Below are 21,026 nucleotides of genomic sequence, written 5' to 3'. Positions count from 1 at the left end.
GAGGGACACACCAGCATCACCCCCGTGGAATCCCCACGCGCACAGCCCCATCACACGCAGGGATCCCCCTACGTCCTAGTCCCACCTCCTCGCTCACAGCCCTGCCTTCGAGGGGTTTCCACGCGCCCCACGTACCTCCTGCTCTCCCTGACTTGTATGCAAATTTTATTTTAAATTCATGCAAGTTAGCCCCCAAGATGTACATGTACATGGCAGAGCAGACTGCTGGTCTCCATCTGTGCTGTGACCACCAGGGCTGGGGACCTGATTATACTCTCCCCCCCACCCCCCGCCCTTTGAACTCAATGAGCCATAGACCAGGCTGCCCTTAGGCAAAATGGCCGCCAGCTCCCATTACTCTTAAGGGATCTGAAGCCAGCCTGCCCTCCCCTAAAATGACTGCCACGCCTCCCTGCTATTAGTATACTTGTCAGGCTGCCCTTACCTAAAATGGCCACCTCCCATTAGGGCAGTGGTCTCCAACCCTTTTACGCCCAAGATCACTTTTTAAATGTCAGAACAAGACAAGTGATAGAAATGTAGCCGTGTTAGTCTGGGGTAGTTGAAGCAAAATGCAGGACAATGTAGCACTTTAAAGACTAACAAGATGGTTTATTAGATGATGAGCTTTCGTGGGCCAGACCCACTTCCTCAGATCAAATAGTGGAAGAAAGTAGTCACAACCATATATACCAAAGGATACAATTAAAAAAATGAACAAATATGAAAAGGACAAATCACATTGCAGAACAGGAGGGGGATGCGGGGGGGGGGGGGGGGAGAGAGAGGAAGGAAGGTAAGTGTCTGTGAATTGATGATATTAGAGGTAGGGAGAGTGGGATGTTTGTGAGTTAATGGTATTAGAGGTGATAATTGGGGAAACTATCTTGGTAATGGGTGAGATAGTTCAAATGTTTGTTAAGTCCTTGTTGGAAAGTGTCGAATTTTAACATGAATGACAGTTCAGAGGATTCCCTTTCAAGTGCAGATGTAAAAGGTCTTTGTAGCAGAATGCAGGTGGTTAAGTCATTGAGAGAGTGTCCTTTCTGGTTAAAATGGCAAGAAACTGTTTTCTCTTTGTGATCTTGTCTGATATCTGTTTTGTGGGCATTAATCCTTTGGCAAAGTGTCTGAGATGTTTGTCCAATGTACATAGCAGACGGACACTTTCGGCACATGATAGCATAGATTATATTTCTGGATGCGCAGGAATATGTGTTCTTGATCTTATAACTCACTTGGTTAGGTCCAATAATGGTATCAGCAGAATGAATATGTGGACAAAGCTGGCAACGGGGTTTGTTGCAAGGGAAGGTACCAGGGTTGGTATTAGTGTAGTATGTCCTGTGGTGGTTGGTAAGAATCATCTTGAGGTTAGGTGGTTGTCTATAGGAGATTATGGGTCTGTCTCCCAGAGCCTCTTTGAGTATGGTATCCTGTTCCAATATAGGCTGTAGTTTATTGATAATGTGTTGGACAGGTTTAAGTTGGGGGTTGTAGGTGATGACAAGTGGTGTTCTATTGTTGGTTTTCTTGGGTCTGTCTTGAAGTAGATGGTTTCTAGGTATTCGTCTGGCTCTTTCAATTTGCTTTTTTATTTCTCTGGGTGGGTAGTTGAGATTTATAAATGCTTGGTAGAGATCCTGAAGCTTCTGGTCTCTGTCAGTGGGATTAGAGCAGATGCGGTTGTATCAAAGGGCTTGGCTATAGACGATGGATCGTGTGGTGTGTTCTGGATGGGAGCTGGATGCATGTAGGTAACTGTATGAGTTGGTGGGTTTTTTGTAGAGAGTGGTGTCTAATTTTCCATTGTTGATTTGTACAGTGGTGTCCAGGAAGTGGATCTCTCGTGTAGAATGGTCCAAGCTGAGGTTGATGGTGGGGTGTAGGTTGTTGAAATCTCTGTGGAATATCTCCAGTGTTTCTTGGCCATGCGTCCAGATCATAAAGATGTCATCGATGTACCGTAGGTAGAGGAGGGGTGAAAGGGGACGGGAGTTGAGGAAACGTTGTTCTAGGTCAGCCATAAAGATGTTAGCATACTGTGGGGCCATGCGTGTACCCATGGCTGTGCCGCTGATCTGGAGGTATAAGTTGTTCTCAAACTGGAAATAATTGTGGGTGAGAACAAAGTTACATAGGTCTGCTATCAGGTTGGCAGTGGTGTCCTCTGGGATAGTGTTTCTAATTGCTTGTAATCCGTCTTCATGTGGGATGTTGGTATATAGAGCTTCTACATCCATGGTGGCAAGGATGGTATTATTGGGGAGGTTATCGATGTTTTGTAGTTTCCTTAGGAAGTCAGTAGTGTCTCGGAGATAGCTGGGGGTATTGGTTACGAAGGGTTTGAGAAGAGTGTCTACATAGCTGGATAGACCATTTTAACCAGAAAGGACACTCTCTTAATGTCACAGAAAAGTCAGTTGCGGCCACACAAGTGAGATGCAAAAAAATGACTCCTCCAACCACCCCCTCCCCCCCACCAAGCCTCACTAATGTGGCCCCAACTGTCCTGATGGGAGCAGGGACATGGTTCTGGGGAAAGGTGCTAGTGGGTGCTGGGGCAGGGGACAGGATGCCAGTGGGGGCAGGTGACAGGGTGCTGGGGCGGGGACAGGGTGCCAGTGGGTGTTGGGGCAGGAATCGGGGTTCTGCGGCAGGGGACAGGATGCCAGTGGGAGCAGGGAACAGGGTGCTAGTAGGTGCTGGGGCAGGGTGCCAGGGGTGCTGGGGGAGGGTGCCAGTGGGGGCAGGGAGTCCCCAGCATGTGCCTGCCCCCGGAACTCCTATCCCCTCCCCCCACAGAGGAGGGAAGCCCCGCACATGCCTCCTCCCGGGACTCCACCCGTCACAGTGGAGGGAAGCCCTGGGACTCCTCCCCCTCTCCTGCAGAGGAGAGAAGCTCCAGCGCGTGCCTGCTCCGGGGACTCCTCCCCCCTCCGCCCCTCGCAGCTGAGGAAGGAAGCCCCAGCATGTGCCTCCTCCCAGGACTCCTCCTTCCCCCCCAGAGGAGGGAAGCCCTGGCACGTGCTTCCTTCCAAGACTACTCCCCTGCCTCCTCTTCCAGAGAAGGGAAGCCCCAGCACGTGCCTCCTCTGGGGACTCCTACCTCCCTTCCCCACTCCACGCAGCAGGTGCACCACAGACCTCGGTCTGGCACTGCGCCAGCTGTTTGAGGGAGGGGGAGCAGCCAGAGCACTTCCTGAAACCCCAGAAGTGGCGCACGGCTGCTGGACTTCCTTCTATCCTGCAGGAAGCCGGCACTACCTTCACTATCACTGGAGATAGGTAGTGGGGCTTCTTGGGGGTGGGGAGAAATGGGGGGGGCCCCGAATGCCTTGCGATCAACTGGTTGAGCCCTCCCGATCAACCAGTCAATCATGATCGACGGGTTGGTGACCACAGCATTAGGGAAAGGGGCAGAAGCCAAAGGGCCCTCACCTAAAAATTTAAAAAAGAACAATGATCCTGTAGTATCATAGGGTATATCTACACTACCCCCCTAGTTCGAACTAGGGGGGGTAATGTAGTCATACGGAGTTGCAAATGAAGCCCAGGATTTGAATTTCCCAGGCTTCATTTGCATAAAGCCGGCCGGTGCCATTTTTAAATGCCAGCTAGGTCAGACCTCGTGCCGCGCGGCTACACGCGGCACAGACTAGCTAGTTTGGATTAGGCTTCCTATCCGAACTAGCTGTATGCCTCGTGGAAGGAAGGACTACAGACTACAGGGTTTTGTCAACAGAAGTTTTGTCGACAGATACTGTCGACAAAGCGCGTCTAGACTACAGCCAGTTCTGCTGACAAACCAAGCCGCTTTGTCGACATAACAGTGTGGACGCAAAGGACAGTGTAGATGCAATAATGCCTTCTATCGACAGAACTCTGTCAACAAAAGGCATTATTCCTCGTAGAATGAGGTTTACAGCTGTCTACAAAACTACTGAGTTTTGTCGACGTTATGTCGACATAACTCAAAGGCAGCGTGGACGCGGGTATAGTTTTGTCGACAAAAGTCCACTTTTGTCGACAAAACGCTGTAGTCTAGACACACCCTTAGAGACTAACAAATATACCTAGCGTTATGAGCTTTTGTGGACACAACCTACTTCTTCAGATGATAAATATGGAACAAGGGGCACAGAGTTTGAAATATAAAGAAAGCAGAATGAGGGGAGAGGGGGAGGAGAAATGGAAAAACCTGTCACTTAAAACTGTGTGCGCTAAATGAGGCTAATCGAGTAGGCTGTATGTGCCTGATACTTAGCTTTTGATGTCATTTAGGTGTCCAATATTATGGTTAGGGTTGCCAGATGGTTTCACCAAAAATACCAGGCCCCTCCCTCCCCCCAAAAAAGCCCCACTGCTGGGAATATTTTGTTGAGAGAGGGGGGAAAAAACTGCGGGCCAGTGAAATCCAGTCGTGGCCCCTTGAATTGCGGGGCCGCTCCCCTGCCACTTCCCCCACTGCTACCGCATGTCCATCGGGCGCTGAAACAGGAAAAGCAGAAAATACCGGACATTTTATATTTCTTTACCGGACAGAAGGCGAAAATACCAGACTGTCCCGTTCGATATACAGGACACCTGGCAACCCTAATTATGGTCTATACTGTTCACGTCTTTGTTCAGGCTGTGAGAGATAGTATCAAATTTGCAATATGAAGGTTAGTTCTGCAGATTCTCTCTCTAGTTGATTCCTGAAATTGTTTCTACAAATGAGGAGGAGAAAGAGGAGTCAAGCTGCCCTTATCTAAAATGGCTGTGTCTTCCCCTTGCTTTCTCTAGGCCTGAAGGCAGGCTTCCTTCAGGGAACATGGCTGCCTCCTGCAATTGTTTTAGACTTTAAAGCATGCCTGAAGGCAACTTGTTCCCATTGTATCACCGTATAAACTGAGCCCCCATCAATCCTACCCCTCTGGGAGACAGGAGCCCCAGCAAGCATAAAAGTCCTTGAATTGCCTGCCAGCAGCTCCTGAACCCCATAGCTCCCCTGGAGTCAATGGGCCAGCAACGCAGCTGGTATTAACAGCCCCGCCCCCCTTTGAAACACAGGCATCCTGGCTCCCAGCCTCAAACCTACTAGCCCCCAGAAACTTAAGGATACAATACAGCACAGTAGTTCTGGCTCCAAGGGCCCTCTTCCCTAACCACTACACCTAGGGTTGCCAGGTGTTCGGTTTTGAACCAGACAGTCCAGTATTTGAGCTCTCTGTTTGGGAAACAAATTCAGAAAATATATCTGGTATTTTCTAAATAAGATGTAATGTAGATTGTGATGTAATGTCAAGTGTGTCCAGTATTTTTGTTGAAACCATCTGGCAACCTTAACTAGACCCCATTCTCCTCTCAAAGCTGGGGAGAGAATCCTAGAGTCTGACTCCCAGCCTCCCCTGTTCTAACCTACTACTCTCTTTCCCCTCTCCACTGGGCCAAAAGGTAATCACCTAGGCTGCATCTAGATGGGCATGATTTTGCGCAAATACTTTTAACGGAAAAACTTTTCCATTAAAAGTATTTGCGCAAGAGTCTATACTAGCATGTGCCTTTGCGCAAAAGATTTGCTTTTGCGCAAAAGCATCCGTGCCAGTGTAGACGCTCTCTTGCACAAGAAAGCTCTGATGACCATTTTAGCCATTGGGCTTTCTTGTGCAAGAAATTAACGTTGCTGTCTATACTGGCCTCTTGCGCAAGAAGGCTTATCCCTGAGCGGGAGCATCAGACTATTTGCGCAAGAACCACTGATTTTGTACATTACAAAGTCAGTGTTCTTGCTCAAATACTCGCGGCCAGTGTAGACAGGCGGCAAGATTTTGCACAAAAGCAGCCGCTTTTGCGCAAAATCATGCCAGTCTAGACACAGCCCTGTAGTCTCCCTCCTAGGCTTCCATAATACCTTAGACCCAGCTCATGAAATACAAAGTCCCAGATCCCGAAAGGGGAGTCAGGCCCTGAAATACCTCTGAGGGTCTGAACCCAAGCCCCAGCCTTGGACCAAAAATCCATGGGGAAGCCCCCAGAGGGCAGTGTTCCCATCTCAAGGCTATGGTGTTTGCACCCTAAGTCCTGGGGCTCTGTTCCCAAGTTGCTTGCCTTGGGGTGGCCTAAAGGAGCCTGTAACATAGCCCTTGAGCAAGTTGCAGTGCCACTTTCTGCCTCAGTTTCCCCATCTGTTGATTGTGGCGCGAACTCCAGTAAAAACAGGTGCACAGACAACAGGGTGACTGCCACCAGCTAAGACCAAGTAGGGCCATAACTGGACTACTGGCCAACCAAGCAGTTCAGAAGCCGCCCTGTTTCTTTTTTGAGCTGTTTGCTTTATTTTTGTTTTTATTTAATACTTCCCCCCCCCATACACAGAGCTAAAAAATAAATACATTATTCAAAATAGGATTCTGCTACCATGGTGCCCCCCCCCAGAGGTTGGGGGTGCTACTAAAGAAATGTGGCACCCCCAGCCCTATTTATGGGGGTATGTACCCAATGTGGGGAACTAGAGAAATGAGGATCCCCAAGCCCCAGTTATGAGTGGTAGGTAGTGCATGTGGGAGGTTGGAAAAAGTGGGGCACCTCCACCCATTTGTAAGGACAAGAGGAAAAAGGGGATCCCTCAGCTTTGTTCACTGTACCTAGGCTATGTGTTGAGGGAATAGAATGGCCACCCCTTGGGGGTGATCTGGGCCAACTCGGAGTACCCCAAGCAAACAGGGTGAATCAGGAACAGCCCACAAACTATCCCAGAGCATGGTCTTTCCTTCCCTTTTACAACTCCCACTAAGCACCCTAATGTCAGCAGGGTGTGTAGGAGGGAAGAGGTGCCTCCCAACTGCAAGGAGGGGATCATCAGAAGGAAAGTGTTGTGGGAGGTAGTAATTGAGTCTGATGGAGAGGCTGAGACCATGAGTTACATGGGGGTTGGGGGAGGAACACTCCCATTTCAGACCCCCAATTATGTAGGTTTGGGAGGGGGAGAATAGTGAAAATGACCTTTCAAAAACTGTCCATTTTTAATACAAAGAACATTTATAAAAATGTCTCAAAAACGTGTTTTTTAAAATCGATAATAAAAAAGTTATACAAAAAGGATCTTCTTGGAAGGATAAAAGATCTAGTCACTTCATCCACACCGGTGCTGTGCTCCGTCATGAGACGGGGGTGGTACTAAGGGGTCTGTACCAACAGGGGGAGGATGTTTGGGGACAGTACCTAGCTTCGCTTACCAGGGTGGGTCATGTGATCACAGGGCCGAGTCATGTGACATTAAGAAAGGCATGGCCCTATGACGCAGGACGGTTATCACATGACAAAAGATGGCAATTGAGGATGCGAAAAGGCAGTCAGGTGGCTTGGGAAATCTGTCACCTGACTATGTGTTGGTCATGTAAAATCAAGGCAGCTAGTGCATAGGAAGACTAGTTACATGGACCACAAATGGTCATGACAGTGGAAGACTTGGTCAATGTCAAGAATGGGGGGTGTTACATGATCACAGGGAACCTGATGGTAGTGTTTTGCTCATGTGATATCCAGGTTCTCTCCTAGTGACCATAGGTGGCCAAGTAGTCAGTCACGTGACCCCAGAAGGCTCTGTGGATGGACATCAGGTGATGCTGAGGATGCTAAAGGTTGAATAATAGGACAAGAAGTGGCTAGTGGGTCACATGAACCCAGAAGGCAGTATGGCTAGAGGTCAGGTAAGGTCAAGGCTGCACCACATGACCCCCCCCCCCCAGGCTGTATGGATGGAGTCACGTGATACTAGTTGGTCACATGGCATTAGAAGGCATATGGATGGCAGATCACATGATCTCAAGGCGCCAAGCCAATCCCATGATGTCATAAGGCTCCACAGAAGGTCACATCAGGTTGAGGTGCTTGTGGCCTGGATCACATGACATACTCAAAGGTAAAGTCTAGTTGCGACACAAGGCTGGAGTGATCGCTTGGTATTCAATGGCTCCATGAGTGGAGGTCACATGATCTCGGGGAAGTCACATGGCCAGGAGGTCAGTCACATGACATCAAGGCAACTACCAATTGTGTCACATGGACATGGGTTGGTCACACAGCTTCTGACAGCGGATGTCACATAAGGTGAAGACTGCGTCAACCATCAGCAGGCAGGAGGTCACATGACATCAACGAAGAATTCGCTAGGGTTTCCCATGGCCATGTGGAAGGACTGGCGGCTGGCGGTGAGCTCAGGGGGCACTGAAGCCAGGTCACGTACTGGGGGGGCACCAGGGGGCTGCACAGAGGCAGGACTGGCACTAGGAGGAGCTGGGGGCATCATCATAACCATCATGGGGTTGTAGGGTAGGGGCATGCCAGGGGGCCCATAGGAGTGGAGGGAGTGGTGGGAGCGCATGCTGCTGACCAGGCTGTGGTGGCTGCGCTGGGGAGCTCCACCTGCCTCAGACCCACCCACTGCAGGGGTGGAGCCTCCTCCACCAACCACGGCCCCTGGCTCCGCCCGCCGCAGGCTGCTGCGAGTTGAGTACTCCGATTCACTGCCGCTTCCCGACTTGGACTCAGGGGCCCCCTTCTCATCCTTGGCCTTCCCCCGGCTCCCACCACCACCATCGCTACGGTTCGACCCACTGCTCCGGCTCCCTGCAACAAGACCAGGGCAGAGATTAGGAACCCTAAAATCCTCAGCAAGTACCCCCTCCTGCCCTGTCACAGAGTGAATCCTGGCATCCCAAGTCCTCTTGCAACACACCAGCCCCCCACCTCTCCTCACAGAACTGTAGAGAGAACTCAGGAGTCCTGGCTCCCAGCCTCCCCAGCTTTAACAACCAGCCCCCTGCTTCCCTCCCACAGCCAGGGAGAGAGTGTAGAAGTCCTGGCTCCTAGTCCCCCTGCTCTAACCTACTACACCCCTCCCACCCCCATCCTTGTCCCCTGCCAGAGGATAGAACCCAGGTATCTGGGTGATTGCATAGTCACTCACCCTCGCTGTGCTGGCTGCCGGCACTGCCCATGCCATAACTGTAGGAGGAGAGCTCATGGTAGGGCGGGGGCTGGCTGCTGTAAGGGTGTGGGGCTGGGTACTGATAGGAAAAGGTGGGCATTAGAGGCCAGGGTGTGGCCCCAGGCAGTGGGAGAGGGGCCAGAGTGTCCTGGTCCGATGCCCCACTTGAGCCGTCATTGTCGTTGAGGGACAGGTTGGCCATGTCTGGAAGGAAAAGCAGAAGAGTCAGTCATACAGACCAACTGCATTCCTCCCCAGTAAGGGTACAGGGGCCTATCCCCTCCAGAGGGCGCTGGCTTCCACCTGGCACCAGGGCAGAGACTGGCAGACTCGGGGCGGAGAGGGAATGGGGCACAGGGCCTCTCTCCTCTAGGCAGCATCAGATCCATCCCACCCCAGGCCAGTGGTCTGATGATCTTGTTGGGAAAGGAGCTGAGAAAAGAACCCAGGGAGTCCTGGCTCCTGTCCTTCCCTTCCAGCTCCATCACTGATCCCAGAGACATGGGGCTACAGTGAAGGGTGATCAGAACCTACTACCTGGGTGTGCTGGGACTGACATCCCAAGCCAGGAGAGACAGCAGCAAGTAATAGGGGATCTTCCCATTTAAGCACCCCAATCTGATGCTTAATCTGGTGAGCTCAGCATCCCCCACCAAAAATCAGGACAGGCCCCTCATTTCTTAGCAGGCACCCCAGCCTGGAACTCCAGTCTGCTGGCTCAGTCCCCAGGACTATGGGCAAGTGAGGGGGAGGAGGGGTGGCTCACAGTTCTCACAGCCACGTAGGTCCCCAAAGACATAGTAGCACTGTTCAGAGAAGGTGATCTTGTTCACAGTATGCCGGATGAAGCCGGCCTTCAGCAGGTTGCTGGCATATTTCCGTGCCTCACGCCGATCCTGGAAGCCCTCAACGTGGTGATACAACCAGTCCACAACATCCGAGCCTGGGGGTGGGAACAGGGTTAGCAATTGCTAGGGGGTGCTCTCCCCTGGCAAGTAGGAGTCAGGTAGGGGCTCAGAAGGGGGTGCTCTCCCTTGGCAGGCAGAGTTGGCCCCCATGTGACCTTTTGACACTGCTCCTCAGCCTGGCTGAGTGGCACGTCCCAGTGGCTGACACGCCCAACACGTACCGAGGAAGGCGTTGGGAATGGTGATTTTTAGCCACATGCGGTCACGGACCTCCAGCCCCGACTCGGGGGAGGCCATGGCCTTGGTGACGGACGCCATGTCTGTGTGGACCGACAGATTGAAGTCATCAAAACCTGTGGAGAAAGGAGCCACCAATGAGGACTTTGGGAACGCACTCTGGCTTGCACCCAGGCCCAAGGCAGGGACTGCCTGGGGCTATGTCTAGACTGCAGGCTTCTTTCGGAAGAAGCTTTTCCAGAAGAGACCTTCTGAAAAAAACTTCTTCCAAAATAGAACATTCTCACAGCAAAAGTGCATCAAAAAAGCGATCTGCTTTTTCAAAAGATAGCGTCCATTCAGTGTGGACGCTATCTCACATGTAAGCTGTGATTACTATGGACGGAGTGGCCACCAGAGCACCTGTGCTTCCCCCCCCCTTTCCTCTTCTTGCAAAAAAACCTCTCTTCCTTGTAAAAAGAGCTCTTTTGGAAAAAGGCTTCTTCCTTGTAAAAAGAGGTTTACCCATGTCGAAAAAAACCCTCTGTTCTTTTGATTTTTTTCCCAAAATAACATGATTGTAGTGTGGATGTAAGTGAAGTTTTTTTGGAAAAACGGCTGTTTTTCCAAAAAAAGTCTGCAGTGCAGACATACCTTGGTTCAGGAGAGTGGGGAATGGGCCACGTAGCCTATCCCTGCTAGGGGGTGCCATCTCCCACTCGGCCCTAAGGCAGGGTCTGGCTGGCTCAGAGGGGCAGGAGCCTGTCCCCGCTAGCGGGTGCTGATACTCACGCTCAGTCTCAGCAACAGAACTTCCGGAGGTGATGGTGCTCATGGAGCTGCTCCCGGGGTAGGCTGCGAAGGCGCCGGTCAAGGCGGCTGAGTGGGAGACCCAGGCAGCTGGGTCGATGGGTTGGATGGGTTCATCTGGGAGCATGGAGGAAAGGGTGTATTGGCTTTTGAAAGCAAGTGCCCTCCCCCGCTCATGTCCCCCCATCGCATCCTGCAACATCCCCAAACCCAGCATCACTCTGGATACATACAGCTCCTAGAGATGGGAGCATGGTGCGAGCACCCCCATTGCCTCCGGAATTCAACATGTCCCCCATGTGACATGTAACTCAGAGACGGAGTGCTACTGAGGCAGCCCCATGCTGCACCCATCCACAGAGGTGGGATACCCCTTAGGGGGACCAGGCAGAGAAGGACTCCACACATCCCCAGTTCTCTCATTATCTCCCCCAATTCTGTTCCCACACCATCAGCTCACCACAGCTAAACTTGGGAAGATACTGCCACCCCAAGGGCTAGGGACCCCCAGAGATGATGGCTGCACCGTGTGACAGAGACCTGCAAACTTCAGAGGCAGCAACCCATTCACCCCCAAGCTCCCAGACCAGGGGAAGACACAGGTGTAAAGAGCTGGCATGTCATGGTTTTCAGGCATCAATACTTACTCCTGGGCAGCGTAAAGTACCCCTGAGGAGACGGGTCCCAGCACTTGGCCACTGTCAGCACGATTGGGCTGCAAGAAAGGATGGATGAGAACATTAACATCCTCCCAGTCCTGCAATGTAGCCACATCTGGGGCAGAGCAGCTGGCTACACAGGGATCACTCGCCCAATGCTGAGATGTAGCTCCCTTTTGTCCTCACAGTGGTTTTAAGGCAAGACATCAAGGGACTGGCCCCGTAGAGCTCCCCTAGGACCTGACTTAGATCTTTTACCATTCCCGTTTCCTGGGATAATACCCTGCCAGGCAATCTTAGGTTAGGCCCTTCCACCAACAAGTGACCTTGTAATGGACCGCTGACATGGCCCTTGACTATCAAGAGTCATGGGCAGTGTTCCCTTTAACATTTTATATCCTTGGAAAGGTTGAATTTTCTTATATGCAACGTATGTGTGTGGATGTGCACTACCAAAACAAACATTAATCTCACACACATTTTAAGCAGTCCATATGTGTGAAAGAAAATATATTAAAAAAGACACCTGTGTGTAGTTGCTGTGACTACAAAGGTGCTGTACAAAGATAAGGAATTAGCTTTCTTCCACTCAAGGAAGAGTAGAAATCCCAGAACAAACTAACACATTGCTTCAGGGTTTGTAGACAGATGCAAGTTTCAAAGAGCTTGCAAATAAGGTTTCAGCCTACAAAACAACTAGCATCACACTTAGTACTTGCTACTTCTGACTCACAAGAGCCACAACTCTACCACATAGAAAAGAACTGGCCCTAACGCCATACTAAATTAATACATGATAAATTGTAACACCGGATTTAAAAAAAAACATTAAGTTCAGAGTTTTAGATATCTGCAACACTTTGAAAAAAAATCTGTTAAGAAAAAATATTCTTTTAAGTCATTAACACCTATGTAAATTTAGTTTGAAATATCATTATGCAAATGTGCTCTGGGCACACAAACTCCCCATACAGCCTGCAGCAAGTGAGTCAGGACACCCCAAACAAACTGCCCCCTGCCTTCACCTCATTGCACAGATGCCAGTGCCAACCACCCCCCGTTTACCCCCACCTACTCTATGCAGTCAGCCCCTTACTTCCCCCTTCCCAGCCCAGGAGGGCTGAAGAAACTGGTGGGTTTCTGCCCTTCTCTCTCCTTGGCCAGACAGGACTCTCCAAACTCCCCTCACTTCTGACTTTCCTCAAGCCAATTAATTAATTACTCACTCAGTCCCCCCCGGCTCCCCGACACTTATTCCGTCCATATCTTGCCTGCTTATCTGCTCTGGGAGCTCTTCAGTTCAGCACACAGCAGCTGAGTTTAGTTGCTGCTTACAGATGCCCTGCCCCCCAGGATCAGCTGAGCTCCCAGCCTGTGCGGGAGTTTTGAATCTCTGAGCGGGGCTCAGAAAATAGCTGCAAAGTCAAGCAGCTTAGAGGGAACTTAGGTCCTGGACAGCGTTTCCTCTAAACTGCGCAGTAGCACAGCTTCACAGGGTATTAATCAGCTCCGCCCAGTCAGAGGCTCAGGGTTCCATGGAGCTGACTGAGTAGGCAGGGCTGATAAATCACTCGTGAAGCTGTGCTGTTCCACAGCTTAGAGGGAACACAGGTCCTGGGTCTCACCACCCCCACTCCTGCACTCATATGTAGGGCAAGTTCCCCCCCCCACACACACACACACTCACCCTGGCTTGTGGACAATCTCCCTCAGGACTCTGACAGCATCGTCATTGCTCATGTTCTCAAAGTTAATGTCGTTCACCTGTGGAGAAAGCGCAATCCAAACAGAGCTGACCCTTTCCTAGGCAGGAGTACAGGGGAGCCCAGATGCCTGGGTTTGGTTCTGGGTCCAGCAGGGGGGTGGAAGCTGGTGGGTTAGAGCAGGGAGGGCAGGGAACCAGGACTCCTGGTGAGAGTGGAAACTGGATAGTTAGAGCAGGAAACTTGAGGGTTGCTGGGAATCTGGAGTCCTAGGCTCTCTACCTGGCTCTAGGAGGAAACTGGGGGCTTATGGGTTAGAGCAGGGGGGACTGGGAGACAAGACTCCTGGATTCTCTTGCTGGCTCTGGGAGGGGAATTGAGACTGGTTAATTAGAGCAGGGAGTCTGGAGGTTAGAGTAAGGCGACCGGAATAAGAGGGGGCACCTCACCTGGAGCAGCATGTCCCCTGGCTCGATACGACCGTCAGCTGCCACAGCACCCCCCTTCATGATGGAGCCGATGTAGATGCCACCATCCCCCCGTTCATTGCTCTGCCCAACAATGGAGATGCCCAGGAAGTTGTACTTCTCTGCCCAGAGAAAAACGGGAGGGTGGGATTGACAAGGGAGATTCCACCTCTTCTTGGACTCTTCCACTTAGTCCCCCATCACTCTCCCAAACTTACTTGGAATCTTCCCCTCATTCCCCACCTCCCCTCCCCTGTCCTGCCCCCACAGCTACAGCCCTTATCCCCTCTCCTGCCCCCAACCTAACCGCAACTCCCTCCACCAAGGATCTTATCCCTGCTCCACCCTAGCCTCTGCCCCCCACCTCTGTCACTGGGCCCTATCCTCCCAGCTCTGCCCTCCTAATCCCACGCCCCAGCCAGCCTGGTTTCCCCCCCAGCCCTTACCCAGTTCCTTCAGCCATGGACCACGGCCCTCTGTCCTCCCCCCATCACTTACCCATGTTGAGTGTCACCGTGATGATGTTGAGCGACATGGTGGAGTCAGTGACACTGCTGAAGGAAGACGTCTGAAACAGAGGTGGGAGTACGGTAGTCAGTGTGCCACAAGCAATAACCCCCACATCCCATCTCCCTCCTGCCTGGAATGGGGCTGGACCCTTACCCGCTCCAGGCGTGGCGGACGCTGCTTCCGCCGTCTCCGGTGGCGTTTCAGGAGTCGGGAGGCACTGCTCTGCTCTGTGGAGCTGCTGAACCTTTGGTGAGAGGGTAACAAAGGTCATAGCTGGGACTGCAAGGGAGAAGGCTCTTAAGCCTGCCAGAGGCAGGGGGAGAGGAGAGTTGGCTGCTTCTAACTACTTCCTCCTAGGATCATATCTTCCAGCCCTGCCTCCCAGCAGGTCTGTTCCACCCTGAGCCCATCTTAAGTTCTTTGCACCATGGGGACTCCTCAATTTCCTGCCCTGCACCAGCAGCACTCCAGTGGGTTAACTAGGGATGTAAAATCCCATTTAAATTGATAAACTTTACATTTAACCAGTTTAACTGGTTAACCAATGGGCTGGAGCATCCCTTTCTCCTCCCCACAGCTGGGCTGGAGCAGTCCCTGCCTGTGATGTGCCTGGGCTGCCACAGACAGGGGCTGCTCCTGATACCCCAAGCAGCCCCTGTCTGTAGCAGGTGGGAAGCTACTCTAGCCTCCATCAGATAACCAGAACTGGTAAGCATCACCCATTAAGAGTGATGCTTACCAGTTTATCTTTCATGCCCCTATGGATTACCCTGTCTCCCAATCCCCCACCATGATGGGAACCTTCCAATCCTTGGCTCCCAACTAGCAGCACCCAACTAAATTACTCTACCCCTATCTCTCCCATCCACTAGAATGACACCCCCAACTTCCTTCCCTCCACCAGGGGAACTCTGCTAATTTACCCCTTCTCCTGCTCCAACTAGGGGTGCTCCTCAATTCCATCCAGGAATTCATCCCTCCATCAGGGATATCCATGGATTTGTATCTCATGCCCCACACATGCTCCTTCCCCTCCCCTGACCCGACCTGCTCATGGTGTCGTCGTCATCGGAGTCACACAGGCTGGTGGTCTCAATCTCGCTGGTCAGGAGGGTGGATGAGCTCTCATACCCAGCCAGGTGCCGCTGCAGCCGCGACTGCCCGTTTAGTCGGTGCCCACCTGGGCAGAGTCAGGAGACTGAGTGATGGTCCCACTGCCCTCCTAGAGCTGGGGACAGAACCCAGGCGCCCTGGTTCCCAGCCCCCCCCCCCTGTAAGCCACCAGCCCCCACTCCCCCCCGAGCCAGGGAGAGAACCCAGAAGTCCTGGCTCCCAGCTCCCACTGCCTTTCCAGAGACAGGGAGAGAACCCAGGAGTCCTGGCTGGTTTGGGGCCTCTCACCACCATGCTCTGTGCTCTCCCGGCGCCGCGGCCTCTCCCTCCGAAGCGATACGACTGATTCCGTCTCCGTCTCGTGGTCCAGATTCTCCCGGCTGCCCGAGACATTGGGGCTATAAAGATCCACAGCTGGTTACACTTGAGGTCCATGGCTGCCATCCCTCCAAACAGGAGCAGATGGTCCCTTCCACCTTCCATTTGAGGACTCTCCCTCTCCTCCGCAACTTGCAGATGGCCCCTTAAACCTCCTCTGCTTAATCAGTGGACTCTTCCAATCTGACCTATTGCAAATGGGTCTAGCGATGTGAAAAGCTAACCGGTTAACCTTAATGTGTGATGCTTACCAGTTCTGCCTAACTGATGGGAGCTGGAGCAGCTCCTCACCCACCGCGCACAGAGGGCTACTTCAGCCCTGTGTGGCCCACCTCAAACAGGGGCCGCGGACTGCCGGAGCAGCCCCTGTTCATGATATGCTAGGGCTTGTTGCAGGCAGGAAGGCCACTTCATCCTGACTACGCGCCACCCCCCAACCTTTAATCAGTTAACCATCGCATTTAACCAGTTAATCAATTAAATGGGATTTCACCTCCCTACTAGTGGTTACGCAGGATTATGCTCCACTCCCCACCCCATACTGGCACGTGGACCCTTCCACCCCTCCCCTGGAGAGGAGTGGTTCCCTATTACTGGCAACTGGATCCTACCGCTCCACTCCTACTTATGGCGGGTGGACTCTTCTACCCTTGTTTCACCCTCCCCCGCTGAGGATTTTCTCCCTTCAACCCCAGTGCTGGCAGGTGGACTCTTTCACCCCCTCAGTAATGCAAGTGTGCTCTTCCACCACTCAATGCACAGGATTTAACCCCCCATACTGGCAAGTCAACACCAGTCTCCCAGGTGAGCTCTTCTACCTCCCCCACTCCTTTAATACACGGGACTTAATTCTCTCGCCAGTACTGCAGGTAGACTCTTCCCATTACTGCCAATTGGGCTCTTCCACTCCCCAATGCATAAGGTTTAATTACCCCCCTCCCCCGCACCATACTAGCAGTTAGACTCCTCCACCTCATAGATTTAAACAACCCCTCAGTATTGCATGTGGACACTTCCACCACCCAGTACTGAGTACTGTGATTTTTTTCTCTCATTGATACTCACTGGAAAGAAGGGGGCCGGGAGTCACCAATGCCACTGGTCCTCTCCACAGGCAGTGGAGGTAGGGGAGGTGGTGGGGGTGAGGACTCCGGTCGGGTCTCTGCAGGTGTCAGCACTGGCTCGGGCTGGGGGGTCTCCGAAGACACCAGCTTTGGAGGGTGGGGGAATACGGATATGTGAGGAACCTTGGACTGAACCATGATTCCTGAGCCAGAAACACCATTTTCCCCTTCCTGGGGATAGTCTAATTTGTGTGAGGGAAATGACCATACTGTGGAGGACGGAGGCGGGGAGGGGGAAGAAGAAGCAGGTGGGATACCAAGCTAAATAGCCCCACAGACCTCACCGGGGAAGGGGGGCAGGATTCTGGGCTAAATAGACCCACACGAGCTTAATCAGTGCTGGGGAGTTCTACAACTCAACTTCCTCTAATGAGGAGAACAACCCACACATTCATACCCATGAAACGACTCTCCCGTTGAAACATGGCAGCTTTGCATTGTCATCTGAAATCTCCTCTTTGACAACCCTATTGAGAAATGGGAACAGGTTAGAGCAGCAGTGTATCCAGGCATCCCTCGCCTAGTGCAGAGATGCTGCCACCTCTGGGTACAGAACTGGCTGTTTATACAGAGATCCCTCACTTGGTGTAGAGATGCAGCTGCCTCTGGGGTGGGGCACTAGAGCCATTTAACAGACATCACACAACAATTTAAAGGACTGTTCTGTTTGTACAGCGCCTAGCACAATGAGATCTCAGGCCCTGGAACCTGAAGCATACAAATAATTACAATAACACTCATGGATATGCAGAGGAAATTTAGAAAAGCTCAATGGAATAAACTTGGCTGGAAATTCAGCCAAGACATCGGAGTTCAAATCGTTACGAACAATTTTGAGGGGCATGGAAAATACCACCAAAGGATTTACCATCCTCTGATGGGTCTGGTTATTTTAATCAGCATACATGAGTAGCTCAAATTCAGATTACCACAAGTTGGGGTAAATGTTTTAAACAGTAGGAAAGTGAATTTAGAATTGCTCACAAGGGTATGTCTGCACTTGCACCCCCTTTTGAGAGCGGGATGCAAATGAAGACTTTTGAAATTGCAAATGAAGCCGGGATTTAACTATCCTGTGCTTCATTTGCATATTTGCGTTATGGCGCTATTCGAAATAACAGACACTGTTAAGACGCAGTTATTTCGAGAGAAAACCCTTCTCCTGAAATAACCCTTATTCCTCATACAATGAGGTTTACCAGTTATTTCGAGAAGGGTTTTCTCTCGAAATAACCACATTGTAGCACTATTTCAAAATAACAGATGCTGTTATTTCAAAATAGTGCCATAATGCAAATATGCAAACGAAGCACAAGATATTTAAATCCCGGCTTCACTTGCAATTTCGAATGTCTTCATTTGCATCCCTCTCTCGAAAGAGGGTGCAAGCATAGACATACCCTCGATGAATAAAAAGATTTACGCTTTCCATTTTTTTAGCTATTCATTCTGTTAAAAATTCTATGGAACTTCTATTTTCAAGACTATTTCAATTCTGTATCTATTTTAACTATTATAATGACTTTCCTTTATAATCCAATGTCTGTACTTTCAGTGTTCTTAGTGACCAATAAGTCCAAATGTATAACTGATATTGTTGCCAAAAAAACCCACCAACCACCCAACCCCCTAAAAAAAACAAAACAAACACACATCATTTTTGGGCTGCATTAACTAGGGATGTAAAAAGTTAACTGGTTAATCAGTAAGCCTCACTACATGCAACCCCCCACATTGCCCTTTCTATGCAAAGCTGAAGAAGGGGTGCTGAAGGACATGGCGCAAGCCAGGACTGCCAGCATGCCTGCCCGCTAGCTCTGAAAATCCTTTCTATGCAGAGTTGCAGCAGGGGTAGCTGCTGGACCTGGCGCAAGCCAGACCTGAGGCAACATGCCTGCCTGCTGGCTTTGAAAGTTCTTCTAGTGCAGAGCCACAGCGGGGTACTTGCTGGGATCCAGCTCCAGCCGTGACTGAGTGCCTGCAATACTAACCCCAACTGATTAATCGTGTAACCAACAAAATGTTTGTCGACCACATGATTAACAAATTATACAAAGGATGCAAGCAAGTAGTCAATTACCCGATAAGCTTATGCCTATCAGGTAGTGAGTACTCAACTACTCGCTCCCCAAACCCCATTGCTGCCTCTGTATGAGAGGCAACAGGGTGGTGGTGGTGGGAGAACAGGAGCCAGTGTTGGGGGAAGCCAGCTTAAAAGCCAGTTTCCACCAGCACTTCTCCCCACTGATGCTTCTAGTGGGCAGGGAGGTGGAGTGCAGGGAGATGGAGTGCAGGAGTTATAGGTTGGACTTTAAAATAATTACACAAAATAATCACATTTTACCAATCCTATTTATACCATATTTGCATGTACATATAATTCAGTACCTCATATTGCATTATTTACCATTTATGCTGTCCATTATAACCTCAAAGCTAAATAGCACTTATCCCCACAACTACTTTAGTCACAGCTCAAGACAGGGGTGGTACTGTGCATTTATACAGAAGTGTCAAGCCTTGACACTTGCATATGTTAATGACAATTTTGAATTACAATTAATCAACATTGTTATTCAGCCCCCACTATTTATGGGTGGCCAAACCCACTGTGGGTTCTTATGGTGCCCACGCCAGTGCCTAGTTGACGTTACTGATAATACTTTTTAGTTGGGAGTGTATCAATTTACACCACCATCCTGACATCGTCTTCTCTTTTCCAGCTCCACTGCGTAATCGTATTAACCATGAAGTGGCCTTTATGGATATTTAAAACCATCCCATACCCACTCAACAGTGTAGTCAATTATTTTTGGTCAAGGAGAAAATTAAAAGCATAACCATCTTCACAATAGTAATTGAAATAAAGATTGTGGGGTCCAATCGAGAGCACTGGGTGGTCCAGATACAGCTCATCTATGGACGACACCCCCCCGCCATGCTATCCTATACCTGTATTGGGTGGGGTGGGGGCAGCCGAGATCCCTCCCCACGGCTGAGACACCTGTGAGGACCGAGGAGAAGGGGAAGTCCTGGACAGGGGTCCCCAGGCACAGCGGTGATTTGCTCCCCACACAAGCAGAGGTGTGAGACAGGAGGTGCCCCAGGGGAAGGTGAGGGAGAAGGCGGGACACCCCAACACTTACCCCCCCCGCCCGGAAAGGGATTCCCCAGACGCCTGCCCCCACCCGAAGGGGGCGGGACTCCCCCAGAGACACCCCCCAAAAAAGGGAGTAAGAGGGCGGGGCTCCCCGGACGCCTGCCCCCCCCGAGAAAGGGGCGGAGCTCCCCAGACGTATAGCCCCCCCCAGGAGAGGGGGCTCTCCGGACGCCTGGGTCCCGCACCCGAAGTCCTGGTCCATGCTCTTGAAGAAGTACTTGGCGCCGGGCCGGCTGAGCGCCGCCTTGACGTGGCCCAACGTGATGCGCTCGGCGGGCACCGGGATCTTCACCAGGTACGGAGTCTCCTCCTCGTCCAGGTGGTAGATCACTTTGGTCTCGCCTGCTCCCCCCGCCGCCATGGTACGGCCGGGACCCGCGCCCCTGCGCAGACAGAGCCAGACGGGAGCGAATCAACCCTGCGCAGTGGCAGCGGCGGCGCACACGACGCACCCCTCCCGCTGCTGTAGTCTCCACTCGCGGCTCCTGACGCTACCCACGGGCCGCCGCCACGCACAGCGTGCGGGCGTCAGAGCCGCGACGCGCGCGCGGGCCTAAGGGGACGCCTTTTCCTTCCCCCGTCACGTGACGGAGATGACGCCTAAGGTGGGAGGGCTGTATGGGGGGGGTGCTTCCGTCGCGCTCAGCCTGCCGTCGCACGCAGCGGGCTGACGTGAACACGCCTCGCTCGCGCAGCTGTAGGCTGCCGTTACGACGGGGGGGAGCTGCAGAGCAGTGAGGGGACCGCCCTGGCGGGGCGGGGCCAGAGCGGAGGAAGGGATGTGGGGCAGAATGGGCGGTAAAGGGGGCGCCTGTGGGAGTCGGCGGCGACGTGGGGATGGGGGCAGAGGGCGGCGCTGGTGGAAGCTGCGCGTATCGGTCACAGCCCACTAAGTGGGCTTGGGAGGAAGGGAGGGGCCGCAAGACCCGAGCTGCTTTCCCCTCCTTGGCTGCAGGCAGGACACAGAGCACGGAGGAGCGTGATCAGCTGTTACAGCTTCCTGC

The 21,026-nt window shown here is 51.8% G+C and overlaps 1 protein-coding gene across 1 annotated transcript; it reads right to left on the bottom strand.

The window, feature by feature from the left end:
• Nucleotides 1–1,538: 1,538 nt before the first annotated feature.
• DVL2 (dishevelled segment polarity protein 2) lies at nt 1,539–20,617 on the bottom strand. The gene is made up of 15 exons (XM_075907048.1): nt 20,208–20,617; nt 17,260–17,329; nt 16,804–16,949; nt 15,649–15,758; nt 15,295–15,427; nt 14,401–14,491; nt 14,236–14,305; nt 13,720–13,859; nt 13,255–13,331; nt 11,556–11,623; nt 10,891–11,025; nt 10,104–10,235; nt 9,741–9,917; nt 8,954–9,178; nt 1,539–8,613 (listed from the first exon to the last, which is right to left on the bottom strand). Exons 1-15 carry the CDS (start codon nt 20,381–20,383, stop codon nt 8,129–8,131), a joined length of 2,235 nt encoding a protein of 744 aa, XP_075763163.1. The 5' UTR covers nt 20,384–20,617; the 3' UTR covers nt 1,539–8,128.
• Nucleotides 20,618–21,026: the final 409 nt, after the last annotated feature.

Source organism: Pelodiscus sinensis, chromosome 22 (assembly GCF_052426305.1).
Source record: "Pelodiscus sinensis isolate ZL-2025 chromosome 22, ASM5242630v1, whole genome shotgun sequence".
NCBI lineage: Eukaryota > Metazoa > Chordata > Testudines > Trionychidae > Pelodiscus > Pelodiscus sinensis.
The sequence above is the reverse complement of the archived record's forward strand: the minus strand, read 5'-3'. Positions and strand labels throughout refer to the sequence as shown.